The 23,966-nt window shown below is 37.9% G+C and overlaps 1 protein-coding gene across 3 annotated transcripts in view; it reads right to left on the bottom strand.

The window, feature by feature from the left end:
* ARL13B (ARF like GTPase 13B) overlaps window positions 1-23,966 on the bottom strand; it is a 66,905-nt gene extending 42,939 nt beyond the window's left edge. For 2 of the 3 annotated variants that reach the window (XM_016196548.2, XM_016196549.2), the window contains exons 1-3: window positions 23,676-23,963; window positions 7,547-7,617; window positions 1,165-1,414 (exon numbers count right to left, since the gene is read on the bottom strand). In XM_016196548.2, the coding sequence (XP_016052034.1) occupies window positions 1,165-1,414; window positions 7,547-7,617; window positions 23,676-23,734 (380 nt within the window). In that variant the 5' untranslated portion in view covers window positions 23,735-23,963. Of the gene's footprint in view, window positions 1-1,164; window positions 1,415-7,546; window positions 7,618-23,675 lie in introns of all 3 variants that reach the window. The other variant, XM_016196547.2, reaches the window with a different exon arrangement.

Genomic DNA, 23,966 nt, shown 5'->3' with positions numbered 1-23,966 from the left:
GAATTAACACATGCATGAATGAATAATGCATAAAAGAATAAATGCCTATTAAATTTTAAAAATCATACACAATTATTTTATAAATGAATATTAGTCAATGTTTTTTACTATAGAAATCACTGATTTTTCTGCTTAAACATGTGTGAAGACTTATTTAGCCTATGGGGTTCAACAAAGTTCACTCTTCACAGATATGTCTATTAAAGTTTCCTTTAGATTCAAAAAGGTGAGAATTATATAAATCAAATAATTTCTCTAATTAGTTAAATGTATAAAAATTAAATGGTATAAGCTTTACCAATAAATAATGAAAATAAGTTTCACTTTTTGGGATTAGAGCTTCCAAAATAGCTCATTTAAAAATATTCATTTGCTGTTGAGGACCACTAGGGAACACTGCTCACAATTTCTCATTTAACCACGTTTGTCTGTTTTTTTTAATCGCTAGTAATGAATCACAAGAATGAGGGCAAATGCACAAGAAGGAAAGGGCACACAATCAGCTTACTCCAATTTTAAAGGCAATTTAAACTACTTTCACTTCACTATGTCTTGTAGTTACAGCACCACCTGGTGTTTACTATGCAGAAATGCTATGAGGGCAAGTAATGCGAAAGTCCTGTCAGTTTTTAAAAAAGGTTTAGGCAGCTGGACAAAATGATATAAGCATGTGACTAAGTGACAGAACACGTGTTTAACGTGGAAATCTAGAAGTAAAACTGAGAAATCAGTGTGGCATAAGAAGAATAAGCCACGTAGATAACTTTCAAACAAGAATGCTCTTCAAGGAAAAAAGGACCACGGCAGAACACAAGTTAGCTATTCGTGGAGGAAACACTGGAAAAACATTCTAGAACTTTGTGCATAAACCATTTCAAAACGCAAATTTGATAAAAAGTAAATTATTTTAAAAAAGTTTCTATTTGAGTCCCCAGGAGCTCTAATTATAAGGCTTCACCATAATACAGCCTCAACCCTTAATCCCCACGTGGGGCCAGCACTGGAACAAGGCCTCGGTACACTGCCAGCTCCCAGGTCACCAGCATGCACTCCATCACACCAGGGCAGGCTGTTGTAGCTTGCTCAGTATCTGCAGCTTAGGCCAGTTTCCCCCTTGGCCAGTGCCACTGCCTCTACATTCACAATGACACCGACGTTACTTACACCAATATAGGCTTTCCTGATATCCTAGGATGTCTTAGCACTTCTGACATTGTCTCTTTTGTCTCTTCCATTCTCTCTTCATCACTAGAATCCACAACAAATATTACCCCATAGGACTCAGCATAGTAATTCTTCCAGATTCCCCGAATTCTTTTTCCACCTCCCAAGTCAAAGATGGTGACTTCGAACTTTCCTTGTCTAAGGTCAATTTTGGAAAATCCAACAGTAGGAGCTACATCTTCAGGATACTCTGTTTTGAATGATATAAAAGAAACAATCTTTAGACTTTAAATTAATAACAGTTTAACTTCACAACTTAAATGACATATAAAGTATATACTTTAATAAGAAGGAATGTGATCAAATGGAATGCTGGAAAAGAATGTTTATTATGTCCTCACAGAATGAGCATTACATCTAAGCATACTAGCTTGGGGGAAGGGTGGATACTATAAAATACCCAACTAGAATTTACACTCCATGCAGATAGGAATTTCTGTCTGTTTTTGTTCGTTAGTTTTTATTAATATAAACCCATCTCCTAGAATAATGCCTAACATATAACAGTTACTTAGTAAGTATCTGTAGAATGAATAAATAAATGAACTTTTGCCTTTAAGACTATTTACTCTCCAAGTTACAAACAATAAAAATTTCAACCCTTCATCACTACAGACATCTCCAGGAACCATAACGACCTCTGTGGAGTTATTAAAAAAAAAAATCTGACCACTTAGAGAACAGTTTAAAAGAACAAAAGTATGGCAGGAGCTTAAGAGCAGGACCACTCTTTTTTAATTAACTGAATTCAAGCTATAACTGGAATAAAAAGACTTGTGAGGGCAGTTTACAAATATAAAGAGATTTCATTACTTCTACAGGAACATGCTTTAGATGTTCTTATAAGTTAATAATTGAATTTTTTCTCACCTGTATATGACAACACAAAGAAGGTACAGGCTATATACGATTGTAACTGCCAAGGAGTGGCAGCGAGAACAAGAGATTAAAAAGATCACTAAGGTTCAAGAACGACTTAAACTACAAGCTGGGACTTAGGCCTTAGAGTTAGGTAGGATTCAGATGGAAAAGTGATCTAAGTAACAGGAATGGCAAAGGCAAGAAGTATGAACTAGCTGAACACTGTGGGTGGAGCGAAGCCTTGAGATTGTGAATGCAGGCTGAAGAGAGCTCTGAAGACAGAATTGCAAGCTAAGGAAGATATTCCAGCTGACCAACAATATAATTAAGGGGACTAGGTGGGACTGAGAAACAGGCTTGTAACACAACACTCCCTTTCACCAAGCACTTTAGGACACTTTACACAGCTCCCAAGAAAGTTAACAGAGACATCACAAGTCACATTTGTAAGACTTTCTTATCTAGAAGGAGGAAAGGGCAAGTTTAGAAGCAATATAAGCAGCAGGATATTCCAAAAACAGGATTACACTAGACATTTAAAAATGTGAAATCTAGTGCAGGCCAGAACTGACTTCCACAGTTAAAATAGGCAGCTGTCTTTGAGTAGGATTTGAGAGAGACTCTCAGGACATTTTCAGTGAAAATAAACAACTACACTGGAAAGAGATAAAGGGACTAAAATGTACAGAACATCTACTCAGTACCAGGATTTGTTAGGCGTTAGGATGCACAGATAAATCACAGGGTTGCTGTCCTCAAAGAATACACAGTGTGATACAGAAAGGCAGAGTATTAATGAGAGCAGAGTAAGAACCAGTATGTTCTGTGAAAACTCTAGATAGTGTGAAGGTGTCACAGACTGCATGTCTGTGTCCTCACAAAACTCTTATGATAAACCCCTGACCCCAAAGTGATGGTATTTGAAGGTGGGGCTTTTGGGGGTTGATTAGGTTTAGGTGAAGTCATGAGGGTGAAGCCCCCATGATGGGATTAGCCTCCTTATAAGAAGAGACACAAGAGAACTTGTTTCCCTCTCTTTGCTCCACCTGAGGACACAGAGAGAAGACACCAGGAAGAGGAGTCACCAAGCATCTGACCATGCTGGCACCGTGACTGCAGACTTCCAGTGTCTGGAACCATAGGAAGTAACTGTTTGCTGTTTAAGCCAGTCTATGGTATTCTGTTACAGCAGTCCCAACTAACTAAGACAGTGGGCACTGTCTATAGCATTCCGTTACAGTAGCCCAAACGAAAACAGAGGGCGTTCAAGAGGAAAAGCGTAAAGAGAAGGAAGGGGTGAGTTATAATCTAGAGAGGCTTCAGAGGAAATGAAATGGGAGTGAAGTATTAAAAGCTACAAAATTATAACAAAAAAGGGAGAAGAACATTCTAGGCAGGAAAGCAATATAAACACAGATAAAATGATGGCAATGTTCCCAGGAAGCCAATTCAGATTAAGTAATTTTTTCAAGGTTACATGGTAGACAGAGCCAGAACTCAAATCCATGTCTTCAGGACTTTAAATGCCTGTTTCTTTTGGTACATGGAACACCCTACCCTCTTTCTCTATTCTTTTTTTTTTTAAATATATCTTTCTTGATTTCAAAGAGAGGAAAGGAGAGGGAGAGAGACAGACAGAAACATCAATGATGAGAGAGTCATTGATCGGCTGCAGCCCGCAAACCGGGCATGTGCCCTGACTGGGATCCTAGGTTGACTCTCAACCGCTGAGCCACGCCCGGCCGGGCTCTCTATTCTTTCCTCTGGTTCCTACTCATGATTCTGTGTTTTAAGACTTGAGGCTAAATATTCAGGTTATAATCTTCCCCTAAACCCTTCTCTGATGATCCCTTCCTACTTCCAGTATCACTTACACCTTCTATCATAAATTATGTCTTCTTGCTGGTCCTCACAATAGCCTATGCCTTCCCAACAGCTGGGACCTGTCTTTGTATTCTTAGCACTCAGCACAAAGCATATAGTGGCTCAATTCCACAATGCCAGCCTGCTAAGATAGCTGAAGCTGCTCTCCTATGTACATCCTTCCTTTTTCCTTCCATATATTTATCTATCCATCCATGCTTGTAATCATTTATTGAGGGCCTATTATATAGAGATCAAGCATCAGACAAGAACCAGGGGTACAAAGACATATGGTTCCCAACCCTGACAATTTCAGTAAAGTATATGTGTAAGACAACCTCTAGAAAGCCCAAGATAAAATGAAAATACATAAATCAATAATTACTTATTGAACATCTGTTATGTGCTGTGTAAGGTCTAGATATACAGAGATTAGTAAGATCCATCTTCTGACCTTAAAAAGCTTTTATATAAGAAGAAAAAGGAGGAAACATATAAACAAATAACTACAATGTAATGAAAATGTGTTACTATACAACAATACTAGGGACCCATTTACACAAAGGATTTTCCCACCCAAAATACCAACAGTTCCTTAGGAGCTTTTAGGAAATAGCACTGCATAGTCAGAGTCCTGGTTATTTTACTGAGCACATGGCTATTTAGGATAAAGACCACAGTCCCTAGTCTCTATGGCAATTAGGTGTGGCCGTGAAAGCAGGTTCTATGTACTGTGCTAGTGACATACTGTTAAACACTTAATTGGGTCAGGGGAACTCATAATAGGTAGTGTTTGCCAATTTCCATGGTGTAAATACTCCCACTATAGCCAATTTCAAACTACCAACATGAGGTAGCAGAACACAGAGCTGGAAAAGAGATCTGCATATTTGGCTCTTGCTAACTGATACGAGGCAATAAGTGCAAGAAGGAGCCAGATCCAGAACACCACTGATTCTAGTCAATGGCAGGTGAGCTGAATGGCAGGTGGTGGCTTCCAGTCACACACTTAAAGGAAAGGAGGATGGCCTCCCCTTGACCATTATCTCTTCCTTCCAGCTGAAATGCACTACAGTCATGAGCCACCTTGGAGCAGGTAGGCAAGGGAGAACACTTGTAATTGCAAAGCAAATAGGAGAAGGAACTTGAGTCACTAACACCACTGAAATGCTTTGCCAACCCTAAATACTTTTTGACTGTGCTGTTGAGAGAAATAAACTTCTCTTTTGTAAAGCCACTGTTATTTTAGGTCTCTGTTAGAACAACCACACCCATATGCAATCAATACAATAATTTTGACAGCCATGAAGAAGAGAAGTTGATTTTTGAAAGAAGTTAAGCTCAAGGTAGGGAAAGTACTCAGATAAGGAAGCTATAGTAACGTTAAAGATAAAGACACTGTGGGTCTGGATTCAGACAATGGCAATATAGGAAGGAGATGTATCTCAAAAGAAACAAGCAAATATCAATAACAAAGAAACAGAGAAGAGCCAGAAATAAACTGAAGTCATAAGTAAAGTTTTTAAGAATATTGCCTACTACACATAAGGTGTGGCCCGAACTGAGACAGCAAAATGAGTAAAGCTGCCCTTTGGGAATTTGCCATTTGGAGAGGTGCAGAGATACATAAACGAAAGGGCAAGTAAGTAGTAATACAAGCAGGTACAGTATAGGTACAGTACAGGTAAGAGTAGGACAAAACAGGAAGTAGTCAGTTCTATTGATGGTAATGGGTGAGGCAGCAGAAGATCAGAATGGATTTCATTAGGAGACTATATTACAAAAAAACGTCTTCAGAGATAAGTAGATATTCTGTCTTTAAAGATAAGCAGATAGTCTCTCTACCAAGACAAGTGGAAACAGTATAAACAATAACGCAAAGGCATGAAAAGGCTCAATTTGGAAAAGTTCAAGTATTTTTACATAACTGGAATCTTTAAAAAAGAAAAAAAGGAAAAAAATAAATCACTGGAGTAGGCTGAACAGTAAAGATGAAGAACAAAATCAGAGCCAGAAAGGAGCTCAAAGTTGAAGGCAGTTTTGACTATTTTTTCCTTTGACACTCTGAGCATTTTCTAAACTCAGATAAAGAAACTGACGGATACATGGAAGTGGAAATGGGAAGAGGAGGTGCCTAATGGAAGGAGGGTATTCCAAGTACACATAACAAATGCGATGACCTGACTAGATTCCCAGAGTCTGCTCCCTTCAATGTAAGGCTCTGAAGGAATGGAAGATGTTTACATGAAGGAGTCACGGCCTGAAAGCCAAATCTGGCTCACCAACTTTTTTTAATCTTCACCCAAGGATAGCTTTTTACTGATTTTAGTGAGAGAAAAAGGGGGGAAGAACCATCAATGGGAGAGAGAAACATTGACCAGTTGCCTCTTGCGTGGGCCCCGCAGCCTTCTGGAATATGGGGTGATGCTCAGCTAACTGAACCACCCCGCTAGGGTTCACCAGCTGTTTTTGTACGGCCCTCGGGCTAAGAATGTTTTACACTGGAAAATAATTGCAAAAAGAATATTTCATAACACAACAAAGTTTCATTGGAACATGACCATGTTGACATGCTGTGTATGGCCACTTTCATACTACTATGTCAGAGTTGCACAGTTGGGAAAGAGAGCATATATGGGCCTCAAAGTCTAAAATATTTACTGTCTGGCTCTTTGCAGAAGTTTGCCAGCCCTGTTTAGATGATGACAGTGAGTGCTCTGCGAGGATATAACCCAGGAGATAGCATGAGGGAACCAAAAAGGCTTTAGAATAATCCACAGACAATATGTCAATTACATCTACTGTTACATAGTAAAATTTCAGGAAACAAAATGTTTTTATCCAATAGCAAGTTTTGCAAGGTGTTAATTTTCTTTCATAAACTTCCATAAATAAAAGCCCCACTGACTATCTGTATGTATGGTATCTTCTTGAAACATCCATTTTCAGAAATAAATATATTAGGTTTTCTGCCAATTCATACCCTTAAGATGCCTGGCTGGTGCTACATTTCCTAGGTACTCAAAAAACTCCATAGCACAGTTATTTCTATATTGTAGGACAAAGCATTAAATTAAGACTAAAGAAATATATCCAATGAGCTGTAATATAAATGACAGAAAACCCTTTAATGACACAGAGGCCCTATCTTTAATATAACTCTCAAAATTACATATCATATTTAAAAAAATAAAAAGATGCAGACAGGTGTGCTGGCTAACTATATTTCTACCTCCTCTTCATTTAGTGTAGCCTTATAACTAAACTCTGGCCAAGAAAGCGTAAGTAGAAGATGGGTACCCTTAAAAGCATGTAGGTGTTTTTTTTTATGTCTTCCTTCCTATGGGCTAAAAGATTGATGTGATCCCTATTAGCTGATAAAAGACCTCAAGCAGTCTCTGTGTCTTTGCATATATTCAAATTTGAAGTAGGATAACAGGCTGGCACAATGAAGCCAGGGTCTATTCACATTAGCCACAGTATAGTGAGAATATAAAGTGATAGAGTGCACACTAGCTGTACTCAAGGAATGGGTAATACAGCAATTTAAATAAATAAATAAATCAGAATAATTTAATAATAAATATTTTCAGCTTACCTCCCTGGATTCCCTTTGCCGTTGCCGTTTTGCCAGCATTATCAAGTCCCACCATCACAAGAGTCACCTTTCTTAAAATAACAAAAATTTAAAAATCACTTTTTGAGTTAATTCAATATTGGGGGGCGGGGAAATCAAAGTAAATACATTCATTCAAGCAATATTTAGGAGCATCTACTGTACAAAACAATCTGCTAGATACTAAGGGTAAAATGATGAATATATATTTAAAAAGCAAAATTTTGAAGAATACCTTTAAAGTGTAATCCTTTTGTTATCTAAGCAAAAAAAACCCGGGAAAATTGTACAACAGAAACCCAGAGAATAGAGAAGAAATAACGGAAAGGAAAAAAGAAAAACAGAGGGAGGGAGATGAAGTCTAACATATGCGTTATGTATGTATCATGACCACAAACTGAAATTTCTAGTTAATTGAATTCTAAGGATTATCACAAATCTGTTTTTTCATGTGAAAGTACTTAAGAAAATAACTATTGTTATATTCTAGGCACTACCTGTCTGTTCAACTCTGTTTTTAGATATGTATAGCACCTTACCAAGTATAAATCTTAAGTAAAGTATAGTAACATGATTATTAAATGCTGTTTTATGTTTTTTTAAATATATCTTTATTGATTTCAGAGAGAGGGAAAGAGGGAGAGGGAGAGAGAGACAGAGAGAGAGAGAGAGAAACAACGATGAGAGAATCATTGATCAGCTGCCTCCTGCACGTGGGGATGAAGCCCTCAGTCCAGGCAGGTGTCCTGACTGGGAATTGAACCTCAATCTCCTGGTCCATAGGTGGATGCTCAACCACTGAGCCATGTCAGCCAGGCATAAATGCTAAGTATTTTGAAAAAGCACTACAATTATAAAGTTTAAAATGTTTCTGATGATATAGTTAAACTTCAGAGAGTCAGGGGGAAAAATACAGTCTAGTTCAATTTTACAATTGAAAATGCAAAACATAAGCCCAGAGTCAGAAGACATAAGACAATGAATACGTTACAAAGAACCAGAACCTAATTCACCTAAATCCTAGGGAATTCTTTAACCTGGGACAGGTATAAAGGAACAAACCTATTATACTAGTCCTATTAACGTGATAATTCAGTCCACCACTAAAGCTCATTTCTGTTCTAGGCTACACCACTGCACAATATGAGATGAGACCTTCTATTAACACAATAGATTTGGGAATATAAAGAGAAAGCCACCCGATAACACTGCTGCTGGGTTAAAACCACAGGGCCACACTCCTATTGGGTAGAGTCAGGGTTTCTGCTAAGAATAGTCATTCTTCACTGGCAATCATCCCAAGACAAAAATTTTACCTGCATTATCAACTTTAAAAATATAAGTTTACTTCTTAAGAAAGATGTGGGATATTTAGAGTACAATTTATTATTTTGTTTGAAAAACTCGTAACTACCAAATATCAAGGAACAAGATTTAAATGCAAAATAATTTCCTAAACAAAACTGAGTAAATGACTATACTAAAAAAAAAGATAAATAATGTAGTATTTTAAACAGTATTTTAGAAAATTCAAGATACTACATATACAATGAGTTAGACTAAAATTATATTAAAGTTAACTCAATTGCTCTTTAATAATTTATAATGCAGTTCAAGATCTACAGTGCTACTAACATCACCATGAACCAAAACAATTACTTTTGGGAACAAATCACCATTTTCTGCTTGTCTGCATCATTTATTCTATAAGTATTGATTAAGCACCTATTATACAGTAACAAATAAACATCCACAATCTCTAGGCCTCATAAACCTTACAGCCTAGCAAGAAAATAGGCATTGGAGAGGTAATTCTGTGTGATGACTGTTGTAAAGGGAAAGCACAGGCAGCCACAGGAAGAGATAACAGGCAACTATGCCTATTCTAGAAGTCACGGAAGACCATACTACAAATATGCAGCAACTGGCTCAGCAGCCCCTAGAAACATCATAAAACCTTTCCCATCCCTTATGAGGCAAAGTAAAAAATCTTATATATACCTTTCCCCCACACCCCCATTCTTGCTAAAAAACAACCTTCCAAACTATTATTATTACATATTCCTCTTAAAGCTAGCTACCAAGAATGTTAGCTTTTACCTTTAAAGTTGTCCATTTTGGCCCAGCCTGTCCGGCTCAGTGGTTGAGCATCAACCTATGAACCAGGAGTTCAGGGCACATGCTGAGGGCTGCGGGCTCTGTCCCCAGTAGGGGGCATGCAGGAGGCAGCCGGATCAATGACTCTCATCATTGATGCTTCTCTCTCTCTCTCCCTTCCTCTCTCTGAAATCAATAAAGATATATTTTTTAAAAAGTTTTCCATTTTTTAATAAGATATTAGGTTCAAATAAAAAAAAAATCCTTCAAACACAAAAATCACTTTGGAAAATTGTAATCATGCTGAGACTAGCACAAAATAAGCCTCTCTGGATTTCTATTTTTACTTTGACTAACCTTGCAAGTAGTTAATGTTTAAGATCATTAAGACATATATTTGAAAACATGGATTTAATTAAATATCTGAGGTAATTAAAGCTTTAATGAATAAACATAACATTAGCAGTACAAATAAAAATCACAGTGTGAATTCCTACAATGCCTTAATAAAACTAAATTTATACATTCATAATAGAATGAACTTAAAAAGTTAACATTTGCCTAAAACTCAAAATTCTATGCAACTCTTTAAATAATGAAGATGTACAATCTAATGCATGTTAAAATGTACATGTCATTATAGCTTTGTAAAATATAGTAAATTGTCACTGATTGGAAACAGCTGGGCTGCGGTGCTCTATGACCAACACTAAGATGAAAGACTGTCTATGTCTTTTAATCTTATGATCATTGATCAAATACATTAGCCCTTCAATTGAAAAAAAAATTATATAAAGGGTTCTTAGGTTTACAGTATGTAGAAAAGTTGCCCCAAAATAAATCAATCATTTAGTCATTTGGTCAGACAGTAATTCAAAAAAAAGTAGGCATCAGCCATTGTGGACACAAAAATACCTGAGACATGTTTTCTATGCCAGAGTGCTCATGCTCTAATGGGAGTGACTAAAATGTAAACAAATATTGGTAGACTGTGACATGATAACAGTTTAAAATGCTCACCTATACACACAAGATGCTACAGGAAACAGAGCAAGGGTACTTTATCCAGCTAGAGATACAGGAGAAGATCAGGGAAGCTTCTTACACAAGGTAATGCCTCAGCTGAGTTCTTATAGTGGAGAAGTTTGCCAAGCAAGGGGTAGGTGAAAACAGAAAAAGGAGAAGGGATTCCAGACTGAGAACACTGCCTGAAAAGACATCAGAGCAAGGGGAGGGAGAACGGGCAGGGTTTGAGCTGCTGAACCCAGGGGTTAAGACCGCACTCCGGTACAGCAGCCTTAAACAAAAGGAGAACAGGACTGTTTGACTCATACATAATCCCAAATCAATACAACCATGTATTGAGTCTAAAGGAACGTGACATACTTTTACTTAAGAAACCAGTATTATCAAATAGTAAATAATCTGAGCTTTTTAGAAGTTGAAAGTGACCATTTCACTCTTATTACAGTTATTCCTGATCTTTAATTATATACCAAACTAGAAAGGTTGATATGGAAAGAACTCTGATATTGTAAGATGTACAGTATATTTGTACTATAGTAATAAGTAACATAATAGGGATTGTGGGCACTCATATATATATATATATATATATATATATATATATATATATATATATATATAGCTACAAACCTGGTGTTAGATCTGTGTTCAACTCCCAGATTTGCCATTTACAAGCTATATGACCTGGAATACATTATTTAATTTCTCAGAATTTCATCAGTAAAATGGGATAATAACAATATTCACCCAAAAATTAAGACAATGCAAGTAAGGTACACAATGCCTGTGACACATAGTAAGTGCTCAACCAACAGCTATTCTTTTTACAGCACCAAGTTCAAAACAGGGAACCCAGCTGGCGTGGCTCAGTGGTTGAGCATCAACCTGTGAACCAGGAGGTCACAGTTCAGGTCAGGGCACAAGCCAGGGTTGCAGGCTCAGTCCCCAGTAGGGGGCGTGCAGGAGGCAGCCGATCAATTTTTCTCATCATTAATGTTTCTGTCTCTCTATCCCTCTCCCTCCTTCTCTCTGAAGTCAATAAAAAAAAAAAATATATATAGTTTTAAAAAATTTTTTTAATTCAAGACCGGGAGTCCATGAGATGAGACCAGAGAGATGGGTAGGGACCAGGTAATGGAGGACTATGGGGTTCCGTTTTGCACATGTTGACAGCGGTGCTTGTGACCCTGAAGTCTGAAGCTGGAGGAGAGACCTGGACTGGGATTATGAGACACATCAGTGTCAGTTGAAACTGGGAGAACGTATACAAGGGCCCAGAGAGAGCACAGGAGGAAGAGGAGCCAGTGGACAGGGCAGCATGGAACGCTGAGAACCTTTGAAGAAACTCTTAAAATTGAGGTCAGAAAGAAAGGAGATCAAAGAAATGGCAGCAACGCAACAGTTTCCAGAAGGGTTAAAAAATGAACACTATCAAATAGTGCAAAGTTTTGTAAAATAAAAGTATCTTTTTGGTAATTGCCCCAAATTAAGCACCTCAGAAATAAATGCTCTGTTTTCCCCAAACCCTGCAATAACCAATGCTTTGACTTTATGTAGCATGTCTGACAGTTCAAAGCTATTTTACAGTCTCCATACTGTCCCTGCATGTAGAGCCCAAGGTTACAGTGCTACTAGAAGTTAGTCAAGAGCAGTTTCCATGGGAAGTTTAAATACAATGGTTTGTAAAAGCAACACCAATTATTACTATTTTAAGGGTGACTTGAACCATTTTATTTACCCTAAAACTTACTTACATTTATATATATATACACAAAGATATACATCAGGTATCCAGGTAGTCTGGCTCATTTTCATGAAGATATCTTGTAATTTTTCCCCCCAGATATAGGCCTATCACAATCATAGCCTGGATCTAATAGAAGGTAGATTACCTAGTAATGGGTAAATTAACTAAAGTCATGAACTGCATGCTGCTAATAAAAGCTACCTATGATAATGATGAAAATCAAGCCACGGTATTTTTCTGCTTAAAATCCTTAAACAGAATCAAGTCTAAGCTCTGCATGCAGCCTCCTCCCCTGCCACTCCCCAGCAGGCCTGCAAGGCCAGGGATCCCCCAGTCCTTCCTGACCATCTGTGCAAACACAGTAAATAGACCCTAACTTTTTCATGCAACTTATACAGTCTCCTCTACTAGAATTTCTCTTCCTCAACTTTGTAGCCCCTGGATCAAATATGCTGGGAACACATTAGGCATCTTTACTGAATGAAACAGCATAAATATAATTTCTGATGCCCCATTTGCTAAGTAAATACTAAGAAAAATTAAAATATATAACTTTGAGAAAGTACTGTATAGGATTTATAAAAATCTTTACATCAAGGTAACAGTTCAATATTAGAGAATGTAATAAAAATCACCTATCTTCTAACATCAAACTGGCTAAAGTTTTCTGAAAAAGTTTCATGCTTATGGTTTCAGGGTAAGTGTTATTTTCAATTAACTGAAGAAGATTTTTAAAACTGAAATAACTCCAAGTTTAAAAAAAAGAAAAGAAAAATAGGGATTAAGAGAATAAAGGCCTGTTTTATATATTTTATCTCATAGTCCCTTTTTATATAAAAGATGTACAAATAAGTAACATAATATTGGAGTTTTGAACTTAGACTCAGAAAACATTTGAATTTTGAAACTTTTCTAAATGACATTATCTCAATCATTTGAACTTCTACAACTCTAAACCTCATCTGTCAACTAAGGAAGACAATACCTCAAATGAGGTAATTACATAAAAGTTATTCCTAATAAAAATATTATGCAAGTCAAAGTAAAATATTTCACTAAAAAACAAAATGTGACACATCAAAACTGGTATTTATTACCTAAAATATTTAAAACTATATGAAGCAAGTTCTAAACTTAAAAGTAGCATAAGCACATATATGAAAAGGGACTTGGAAATACTTTTATAATAGATAGTTGAGAATGAAAGAAACCTACTACCAAAAACAATGATACAATGGAAAAAATTACCAAAAAAAATTATGATGATTTTATTGTACAAGTGAACAACTTTCTGACATTTTATTTTATTTTATTTAAAACACTTTTATTTTTACTTTTTATTTTTTTAATATATCTTTATTGGTTTCAGAGAGAGGAAGGGAGAGGGAGAGAGAGATAGAAACATCAATGATGAGAGAATCATTGGTTGAGCCCGCAACCCGGGCATGTGCCCTGACCAGGAATCGAGCCCCAATCGCCTGGATCCTAGGTCGACGCTCAACCGCTGAGCCATGCCTGGCCGGGCTCTGACATTTTAATTCAGATTGTACAAACCAGGATAATATTACATCAAAATCACTATCTAAATTCATGGAGCACTAATAAATAGTAAGAGGACCAAACTTGGGATCATATGCTAGCTTTTAAGTCTTGATCAAATGAAATTTTTAGTGTCAGTTTGTTCATTTCTAAAATATAAAGGGGTACAAAGGATATCTCTAGGCCCCTACCTAACCTAAAATTCTAAAAGTCTTACCCCTAAGAAGCTGAAGGGGAATAAAAAGAAATATAAGATATTCCAGTTCTGCATACAGCACACCAGATAATCCTTGCTAATCTGTATGTACAGTTTAATTAAGAAATTAAGAACTCAGCAATTTCTATAAATGGTATAGATTTACCGTTATATTTATTTAGACCATGAAAGATGTCTATTAGGGTGCTAACTACTCCCCCACTGAAATAAATTCATAGCAAAGATGACACACCACATCACCATATGTTTACTCACACTACACTGATCAATGCACACTGCTTACTGTGACATCCAAGGCTCTTCTTTCAGACTTGACCACCATGAACAACAATTTACTAATAAATCTGAAGTAAAGCTTTGCTAGTCTGAAATAGGGCATAAACACCCCCCCCCCAGATGGGCAAAGAACTAGCAATGCCAATCAGTGGGTAACTGTGGGGCAGAATGGTAAGAGATGAACAGGGTGCAGGGACCTTCAAGGACTTATTGTCTATTTCTTTAGGGAAAAAAAAATTGAAATGTCATGAGCAAAAGTTAATATTTGTAAAAGCTGGGTGGTGAGCATAAGTACTTATTACATTTTCTTTTTGTTTAAATGATGGTAAAATACTTTTTATTATTTTAAATTATAATATTACATAATTCTTGTTGCCAAAATTCTTTCACTTAAATTAATGTGAATTTTCTGCTTCTCTTAAGTGGGCCATTCTTGAAATCATGCTCATAGTAACCTGAAAGAGCACAAATTTCCTCAAGACCCAAGTAAAATTAAACCCCGTCCAAAATCCTGCTACCAATTTCTGATAAAAATCTTGAAAATCATCTTTCAACTCTTGAATATTCTATCATACTTTATATGCACTATTTCATCAACTAGATGCTATTTGGTATAAAAAATAGGAGTTCAGAGTAGGTACATAATAATGTGCAAGGGTGAGAACCTGCTTACAGATATTTACTGGTCCAGATATTTACTGAGCACCATGGCTTAACAGACCTTGTGTTGAGCCCAGGATGAAGGCTGCTTCCAATACACAAAATAAATTTTAATAGAGATTTAAATGTTAAAAATTAAAACACAAATGTACTAGGAAAAAGCAAAAGTGAATATAATCTTGAAGTAGTAATGAACTTCCTAAATGTTATACTGAAAGAGTGATATATTTGAATAAAAAATTTTAAATGTTTATAATTCAAAGGCCACCAAAAAATTAAAATACACAATAGAAGAAAAACATATTCAATATATACTACCGAGAAACAGTACCTACCATAAACACTTAAAATCTCTTTTAGAAAATTCAGTAAGAAAATGCACCTGCCCCAATAGAAAAACATGGAAAAGAATCATTGGGAAATTCCCAAACAAGACGATTATCTTACCATTAATCAAGAAAATAAAAACTAAAACCAAACAGTGTTTCCTTTTATAACCTGGAGAGAAAAAAAACTCCCATTTTTTAGGAGGGAAAAAAAGGCACTCTCAACTACTGTTAGTAGGAGTAGAAATTAGTTGGGGGAAAAAAAAGCTTTTTTGAAGAGCAATTTAACAATATATATCAAATGCCTTAAACTTTTTCATATCATTTGGTCTAGAATTTTCAAAGGTATTTATATAAAAATGCTCCCCAAAGCACTGTTGGTAAATAGTGAAATATTTTAAACGTTCTAAATATATAATAACAGGAATGATTAAATACACTTGGATGAATCTATGCAACACTCTACTCTGCTGCTCTTAAAAAGATGTTGAAGAAAAATGATGCCAAAAAGATGTGAATTATACATTAAAGCAAAAAATAAAAAAATAAAAAGAAGTTGTGAAACAGCACTATTATCTCATTATTGTTTTAAAATTTACATGTATGTAAGAGGTTCTACACTAAAATACTAAAAATGGTAATCTCTGGAGGCGTGAGATTATGGGTAACTTAAATTTAGCACTTTTTGCTTAACTGAGCCTTCAATGTTCTACAATAAACATGCATTACCTTTAAGTAGCAATAAACATAATTAGTTTTTAAAATAACAACAGCTCCTGTCCACAAGATATCTTGGAGGACTAGTGAAAAGAGTTGAGTAAACATTTCATTATAATACATGGATAAGTAGAGACAAATACAAGGTTCTAGGCAAATATAGTGAAAAAGTAAAGAACATAGCTGGAATTCAAAGACAGTTTCCTGAAGAAAAGAATCTCCCAGCTGAGATTTGAAGAATGATTAGGAAGAGCCAAAGAAGAAAAGGCATTTGGGAGGAAAGGGGGAACTAGAGAGCTTAAGTACCCCAAATTTGGCATGACAGGAGGAGAAGGAACAGTTTATGAAGAGTCCACTTAGCCAGGTTCAGGTCAAATCACCAGTAACTTCTAAGAAATAAGATTAGATGCTATCCTGAAGGGAATTAGGAAAGATCGAAGATTTAAAATCTGTGGTATACTAAAAACACCACTGACAGCAGTGTGGAGGATTCATCAGAAGGGATAGTGGAAAGTCTGTCAAGTAAATCTGGGAGAGAGTGGAATAATGGAGAGAGCAGTGGGTATGGAAGGGCTGAAAGAGTGTAAGATATTTAAGTGGCAAAAAAAACCCACAGGTAGAAACCAAAGGATTTGATGATTTAAGAGAACAAAGCTCAAAAGGGTGTCCAAGATTACTCTTGGCCTCTGATCTGGGTAACATGGAGGCAGAAGCAATTTGTCACGGAAATGAGAGGATTTAAGTGCAATTTTGGATGAGCTGGAATTGAGGGTTTTGTGGACATGTATATCTTCAAGTGGTAGATGAGTCTTTGTGCTGGAAACTTGGACTTGGGAGTGAATGTTGAGGTGGTAGCTGAAGTCCCAATATTAGGTGAGACTGACCATAAGGGAGAATGCATAGAAGAAAAGAGCTGAAGACAGACCCTGGGGCAAACTTGGAAGTCAGATGAAAAAAGGCTAACTGGCAAAGAGACATGGAAAAGAAAAAGGCAGAAAGGTAAAGATTTAAAAAGTCAGGAAAAAGAAATCAGAGAATTTCAAAAAGAGAGTGGTTTTAGGTGTCAAATGATGCTAAGAGATTGAAAAGAATTCATTGGATTTAATAGCCAGGCCATATCTGAGAAAGTAAAAACAACTGAATTGAAGAGTCTGGGCAGAAGTCTTCTAATGAAAGAAGCTAAGGAATACATTAGAGGGGAGGAAGTTGAGAAATTTCCTATAATCCATAACCAACTGTTAAATTTGGAGTGAAGGGAAGGAGGAAGGGTGGTTAGGGGCTGCAGGGAAAGAGGGTTAATATTGTAGACCCAGAATAATGGCCTCCCAAAAATATCTACATTCTAATCCCTGGAACCTGTGAATATGTTACCATATGTGGAATTTTGCCAAAGTGATTAAGGATCTTGAATGGGGAGTATATCTTTGAGTATCCAGGAAATCACAAGATTCCTTATAAGGGAGAGACAGAAGATCAGGGAGAAGATGCTAAAATGCTATGCTGTTGGCTTTGAGGATGGAGGAGGGGGCCATGGGCCAAATAATGCAGACAGCCTCTCTCCTTGCTAGAAAAGGCAAAGAAAAACAGATTCTTCCATAGATCCTCTAGAAGGTATGCAATTCTGCTGACCCATTTTGGGCTTCTGAAGTGAAAACTATAGGATAATAGTTTGAAATCACCAAATTAATAATTAGTTACAGCAGCAATAGGAAACAGGTTTGATTTTTTAGGTAGGGAAACCGAGGATCCTTATGACTTTGATTAAATTTAGTTTTAAATCCTAGCTCTAGAAATCATATCTATCTCTATATATACTCCTCAGACACCCAGCCTTTCCTCCAGATAATCAGCAAGTGCCAAGGCAGCAGAAGACAGCAGCCTGGAGCTGAATCATGGTCACACCATCTGGAATTCTGGCAGGCTCGCCACATCTTGACCCTAGTTATGTTCCAGTTCCTGAGCCCTAAGGTGGAACAACCACCAACTACTTTTCCATGAGACTAGGCAGAGAGATGCCAGGAAAGACCTCAAAAAGCTGTCCTCAGGACCTGAAGAAATGATTCATTACCCTTACCTCACTTCCAGCCAATCAGCTCCCAGCGTGACCCCAAACCCCAAACCCACCATGTCTTGAGATTTTGCCCTATATAATCTGTAACCTATGTGCCATAGAGGAGTTCTCGCTTCTGAGCATTAGCTCCCCATTCTCCTGGGTAGCACCATTCATCAATAAAATAGTCTTTCTCCACTGCAGTTCTCCATGTCTAGTGTAGTGTCCGGCTCTGCCAGCACCGAGTGGACAAACTCTATCTGTTCTATAACAGTAAGAGAGGCTTGAGGATGTTTATGTACTGAAGGAGTAGGAGCGAAGTTCTGAGGACAAAACAAAAAGATTTATACAGTTTGGATAATAAGGTTGAACAACAAATTTGGGTGTAAAAGATTAGATTTATTCTTGTACCGCAAAAGTCCTCTCTTTGATCTCTGGCCAAGTGCTGAACAACTGAAGTTCACCAGGAAGTGGGAAGAAATGGAATAAAGAGTACAGGCATAAGAATTAGCCTTGGAAAAGAAAACAGACCCTTCCTCCACTAACACAGAAAAGTACAAAATGGTGAGTACAAATGAAATGAGGAGGGAAATTTACTAATCAGCACTTGTCTCCTAGGATCATAGGTGTTATTTACTGAGGAAGTAATATGTGCAAAGCATCAAGTACTTGCACAAATTTTCTTTCTCAAAATGCTGCAAGACAGAAGTTATCCACACTTCACACATACACACACACACAAAATTGCCAAAACTCCTAGGATTCAGATGCAAATCTGTTTGAGTCAAAACACTATGCTGAGAGATTGGGCAGACACCAACACTGGGCAGACAAGGTTAACAGCACCAGTAACAAGACATATTAACATCACACACCCCTGGATATAATGTACTAAGAAGGATACCTCATCTCTGCGGCATCCCTCTTGCCTAATTAATGCAACAATACCTTTACCAAATCACAAGAAAACATCAAACAACTACAAAACAACTAACAAGTACTCTTCAAAGTCTCAAGGTTATATAAGACAAGGGAAGACTGAGCAACTACTACAGATTGGGGGAGACCAAAGAGACATGACAAAGTATTGTGGAATTCTGGAATAGATCTTGGACAAAAAAAAAGGGGGGGGGGGGCAGTAAATGTTAAAACTGGTGAACTCAGAATAAAATCTGTAATTTAGTTAATAATATTGTACCACAGTTAATTTCTGCCCGGCCGGTGTTCTCAGTGGTTCAGCATCAATCGACCCACGAACCAAGAGGTCAACCCAGTTCAATTCCCTGTCAGGGCACATGCCCAGGTTGTGGGCTCAATCATCAGTAGAGGGCATGCAGGAGGCAGCTGATCAATGTTTCACTCTCTTATCCATGTTTCTCTCTATCCGTCTCCCTTACTCTCTAAAAAAAAAAAAAAAAAAAAATCAACAAAAAAGTTAATTTCTTAGCCTTGATCACTATATTAAGGTCTCAAAGTAAAAGTTTTTTTTAAAAAAAGGTTTGCACTGCTTCTGTAGGAGCACAGCACTTACATAACTATGTGTCTAGCTATTAGTCTATTCAAGACTAGTTTATATAGATTGAAAGCCTAGCTCAGATTCTGACTGGTGGTTAACAATAACATGCCTGTAGTCCCTGAACTGCCTGGCATCCTGGTCCTCACTCCTGACCTAGACTGGTGCCTTAACACTTGATCTCTGACTCCTACCTTGTCCTTATCACACATTCTGAATACTGCATCTAATCCCTGACCCCAGTTCTCCAGAATAATGTGCTCACTGGGAGAGCATCTAAGAGAGGATAGGTGGGTAAACCCAAAAAGTGCAGGATATATTAGGTAAGTCAGCAAAGTAACCACAAAACATAATGTATCAATAAACATCACCTTCACTTACACTCATGTCTCACATTTGCAATCATATCTCCATAAAACATGAACATGAAAAGAAAACTCATAAGGAGCAGCATAACCAAAAGCTTTCATAATACAAAACAATAGACCATAAAGGTACAAAACTTGATACTTTAAATCAGTTTACTCATCTCTCATTTATTCCTGTAATTGGAACTACTTGCGAATATTATTTCCATTAGGATGATTACTGCTAAGGAGTTATCAAACTACATACAATGTTTTGCAAATATTTATTTAGTCACTATTATGCACTAGGCATTGAACAACAATACTTAAAAGATGGGTGAAATCCAACTCATTTTTAATTCCTTTGACAGTTAACTCTATCCAACACTGAGAGATATTTACCTATGCCCTCTATATTAGGCCATGATCTAGATCAGGGAGGACCCATAGAAATATACTGTAAACCATATATGTAAGTTTAAATTTTCTAGTAACTGCATTTTTAAAAAGTGAAAATAAAAGGTGAAAATTATTTTAATATATTTCATTTAATCCTCTATATGCAAAAGTTATTTCAACATGTAATCACACCAAAAAAAAAGGGCATAAGATATTTACTTATTTTTTGGCATAATAAATCTTCTAAATCAACTTTGTATTATTGTTAGACAGACATTGTTAGAGCAGAGCAAGGACTATGGGCCAGGTACAGAAACTCACCAGGGCAGAAAACCCCAGATGCCTAGGAAGGGGCAAAACTGGGAAAACCTTGTCCCCAGGGTAACCTAACCTATCCACTGGTCATTCAGTTTAGACCCCCTGAGCCTTTCCTCCCTAAAGATAACATTTAGGCCTCAGCTGTATTTCAGCTCCAGGCCCAGAAAAGCAGCAAAACTGGACAAGTGACACTGTGGCTGCCTCAGGACCAGCTGCATTGACTAATAACCCCCTGGAACCAGCCAATCAGTGGAGACTACGACCCTGAAAATGCACACCAGGGAAGCTGATGAATATTCTATTGAGACCCTCCCCTGAAACCTCTCCTAAGATTTCCATCTGCAAGAGAGAGATAAATATGCTTAAGACAAAGGACCCAGGGTGCTCTCCTCCACAGGGGAGTTTGCCATTGCCATGCCCTTCGCCCTTCTTCCTTCTGATGGGTCCCAAGACTTGCAACCAGGAAGCAATAGGCAGTGGCACTTGCCCAAGGCTTACCCCCTGTCTCCAATGTCCCCTTCTCTCTGACCACTCCGTGAGCCAAAGCAGCCCAGCCTGGGCTCTCCTGTTGCTTCTTCTATGCACCTTCCTTCCTTGTTTCACAGTTGTAGTATATTTTTGCTGCCATCACAGACCCAATACCTTTTGGCTCAGTACTGTGTAGCCCTTTCCCTTGGATATCCCCATCCTCCTTCCCCTTTTCCTTAAATAAATTTAATTTTTCTTTATTCACCATCTGAGATGGCTATTTAGCCTGCCCACACATCAAGGACATTAACCTTTCAATTATATGCTTACAGCATCTCAATTCGGACTAACCACATTTCAAATGCTCAATTGCCACATGTAGCTAGACACTACTCAGATGGACGATATAGATGCTGTTTGCACATCAACACATTCTCCTTTCTCTAAACTCTGTCTTTTCCTTAAACAATTATCCCTGATATTACACTATGCCTGCTAAGAGAAGCAAACACAAAGAATGATGAATTAAACTGAAAACTCCTTTGGAGTGCAAGTTTTTGGGGTGTTTTAGTTAAAAGGGCACATGGCATTGTGACCTCCTCTAAAAACAAAACACATTTTTTAAAAAGCAGAAACAGAAAAAAAATTAAGGGACCATTTATTATGAATGATCCTCAAATCTTAGTAGAGACTCTGTAGTCAGCACAGAACATGATTAAAACAAATCTATAAACCCAAACACATCTTTGACTCTATCAGTCAGTCATATTACTTATATTTAAAACATTAAAATCCAGTAGAATTAATAAAGGGGAAATAATTTAAAAAGTTTTGTTTAGAGCACATTTCTTTTCCAAATGTAGACATATATTTTTTCCTTATAATATACAAGTATAGCTTTAATGATTTATTCTTTAAGGGATAGTTCATCCTTACGGTGAATGCTATGCTTGAAATGTTAATTCAAAAAAAAAAAAATTTTACTACAATTTCCCCTTGGCCTAATTCCCAAGTAGAACTGTAAGAAGTCTACATTATTGCTCGGCTGGAGTGGCTCAGTGGTTGAGCACCGACCTATGATCCAGGGGATAGAGGTTAGATTCCGATTCTCAATCAGGGCACATGCCAGGGTTTCGGGCTAGATCCCTAGCAGGGGGCATGCGGAAGGCAGCTGATCAATGGCTCATCATTGATATTTCTATCTCTCCTCCCTTCCTCTCTCTGAAATCAATAAAAATGTTTTAAAAAATAAGTCGATATTATTTATAAAGAGTAACAAACTTAAGTTTTCTTTATAGGCTGAACCTCTCAAATTTAAAAAACATCATTTTCACAGACTACTTCCTAACACAGTGCCTGGCATATTTTCTCAACAACTATTTGTTGAGAAATGAATGAATATCTAGTAACAGGCAATGAATATTAATATATCTAGCATTTCAAAATAAAAAGTTAAAAATTAGACTCTTTCCAGAGAGAGACAAGTATCACATGATCTTACTCATATGTGGAATCTAATGAACAAAATAAACTGATGAACAAAATAGATCCAGAGACACAGAAGCATGGAACAGACTGAGGAATCTCAGAGGGAAGGTGGGGTGGAGGAGTGGGTGGGGGGAGATTAATCAAAGAATTTATATGCATAAATGCATAACCCATGGACTCAGACAACAGTATGGGGCAGGCCTGGGGGTGGGGCGGATGCAGGGTGGAAGGGATCAATGGGAGGGAAAAGGGGGACATCTGCAATACTTTCAACAATAGGGATAAATTTTAAAAAGAGAATTAGGCTCTGAAAACAGAAGCTACCCTACAGTAAAGAAAACACTTTCCATCAGTTACTTGCATTTAATACTCCTAAGGCATAGATATTATCAGCCCTCATTAAACATTTGAGGAAGGTGGGGCCAACAATGTTAAAGTCAGACATTGTAATTATGAAGTGGTGGAGCCAGATTTCAAGCCCAAGTAAGTCCTCAAACAAAACGTGTGTGTGTGTGTGTGTGTGTGTGTTGGAAAGGGGCGTGTGCATGTTATGAAAACTATATCCCATGCTTCTCTACTTACAAAAGAAAATTCCCATGACAAAAACTTCAGAGGAAAAATACACAACGGACAGTTTCCTATTCCATACACACACGTACAAAATCCACAACTTTTTAAGTATCTGGAGCCCATTTAAAGGATAACAATAGGCGCTGTGGATGGAGACTTGAATGCAACCAGACAAAAAGGTTACATCTCCTGGACATCCCTCCGGGGACCAATCAAACCGGGAGCGACCGCGGGCCCCGCGGCCTGGGACGGGCTGGGCCGGGCGCGGACAGGGGGCGGCTCCCTCCCGAGTCCTCGGGGCGCAGCTGGTCCCCTCCCCTGGGAGGGCGCGGGGCCAGCCGGCTCCTGCCTACCTGACGGGCTCCTGCCGCCGCTTGAACCAGCTGCAGCAATTGGCCATCAGACCGAACATGCCCGGCCGCTCCTCCCTCCGCCTCCCATCCGAGCCTGGAGCGGGGATGGGCCCCTAGTCGCCCCGGGCCGTGCCCCGAAGCCGCCTCCGCTCCGGAGCGCCTCGGTGCGGGTAGCCCCGGAGGAGAGCACGGGCGGGAGGGGAGGGCGGTCAGTGCCAGCACAAAGCCCGGACAACCGCGCCGGGCCGCGAGCGGACAACGTCCTCCCTCCCAGCCGGGCACAGCGAGGCA

This window comes from Miniopterus natalensis, chromosome 6 (assembly GCF_054644295.1).
Source record: "Miniopterus natalensis isolate mMinNat1 chromosome 6, mMinNat1.hap1, whole genome shotgun sequence".
NCBI lineage: Eukaryota > Metazoa > Chordata > Mammalia > Chiroptera > Miniopteridae > Miniopterus > Miniopterus natalensis.
This window is presented reverse-complemented; position numbering and strand designations above follow the sequence as displayed.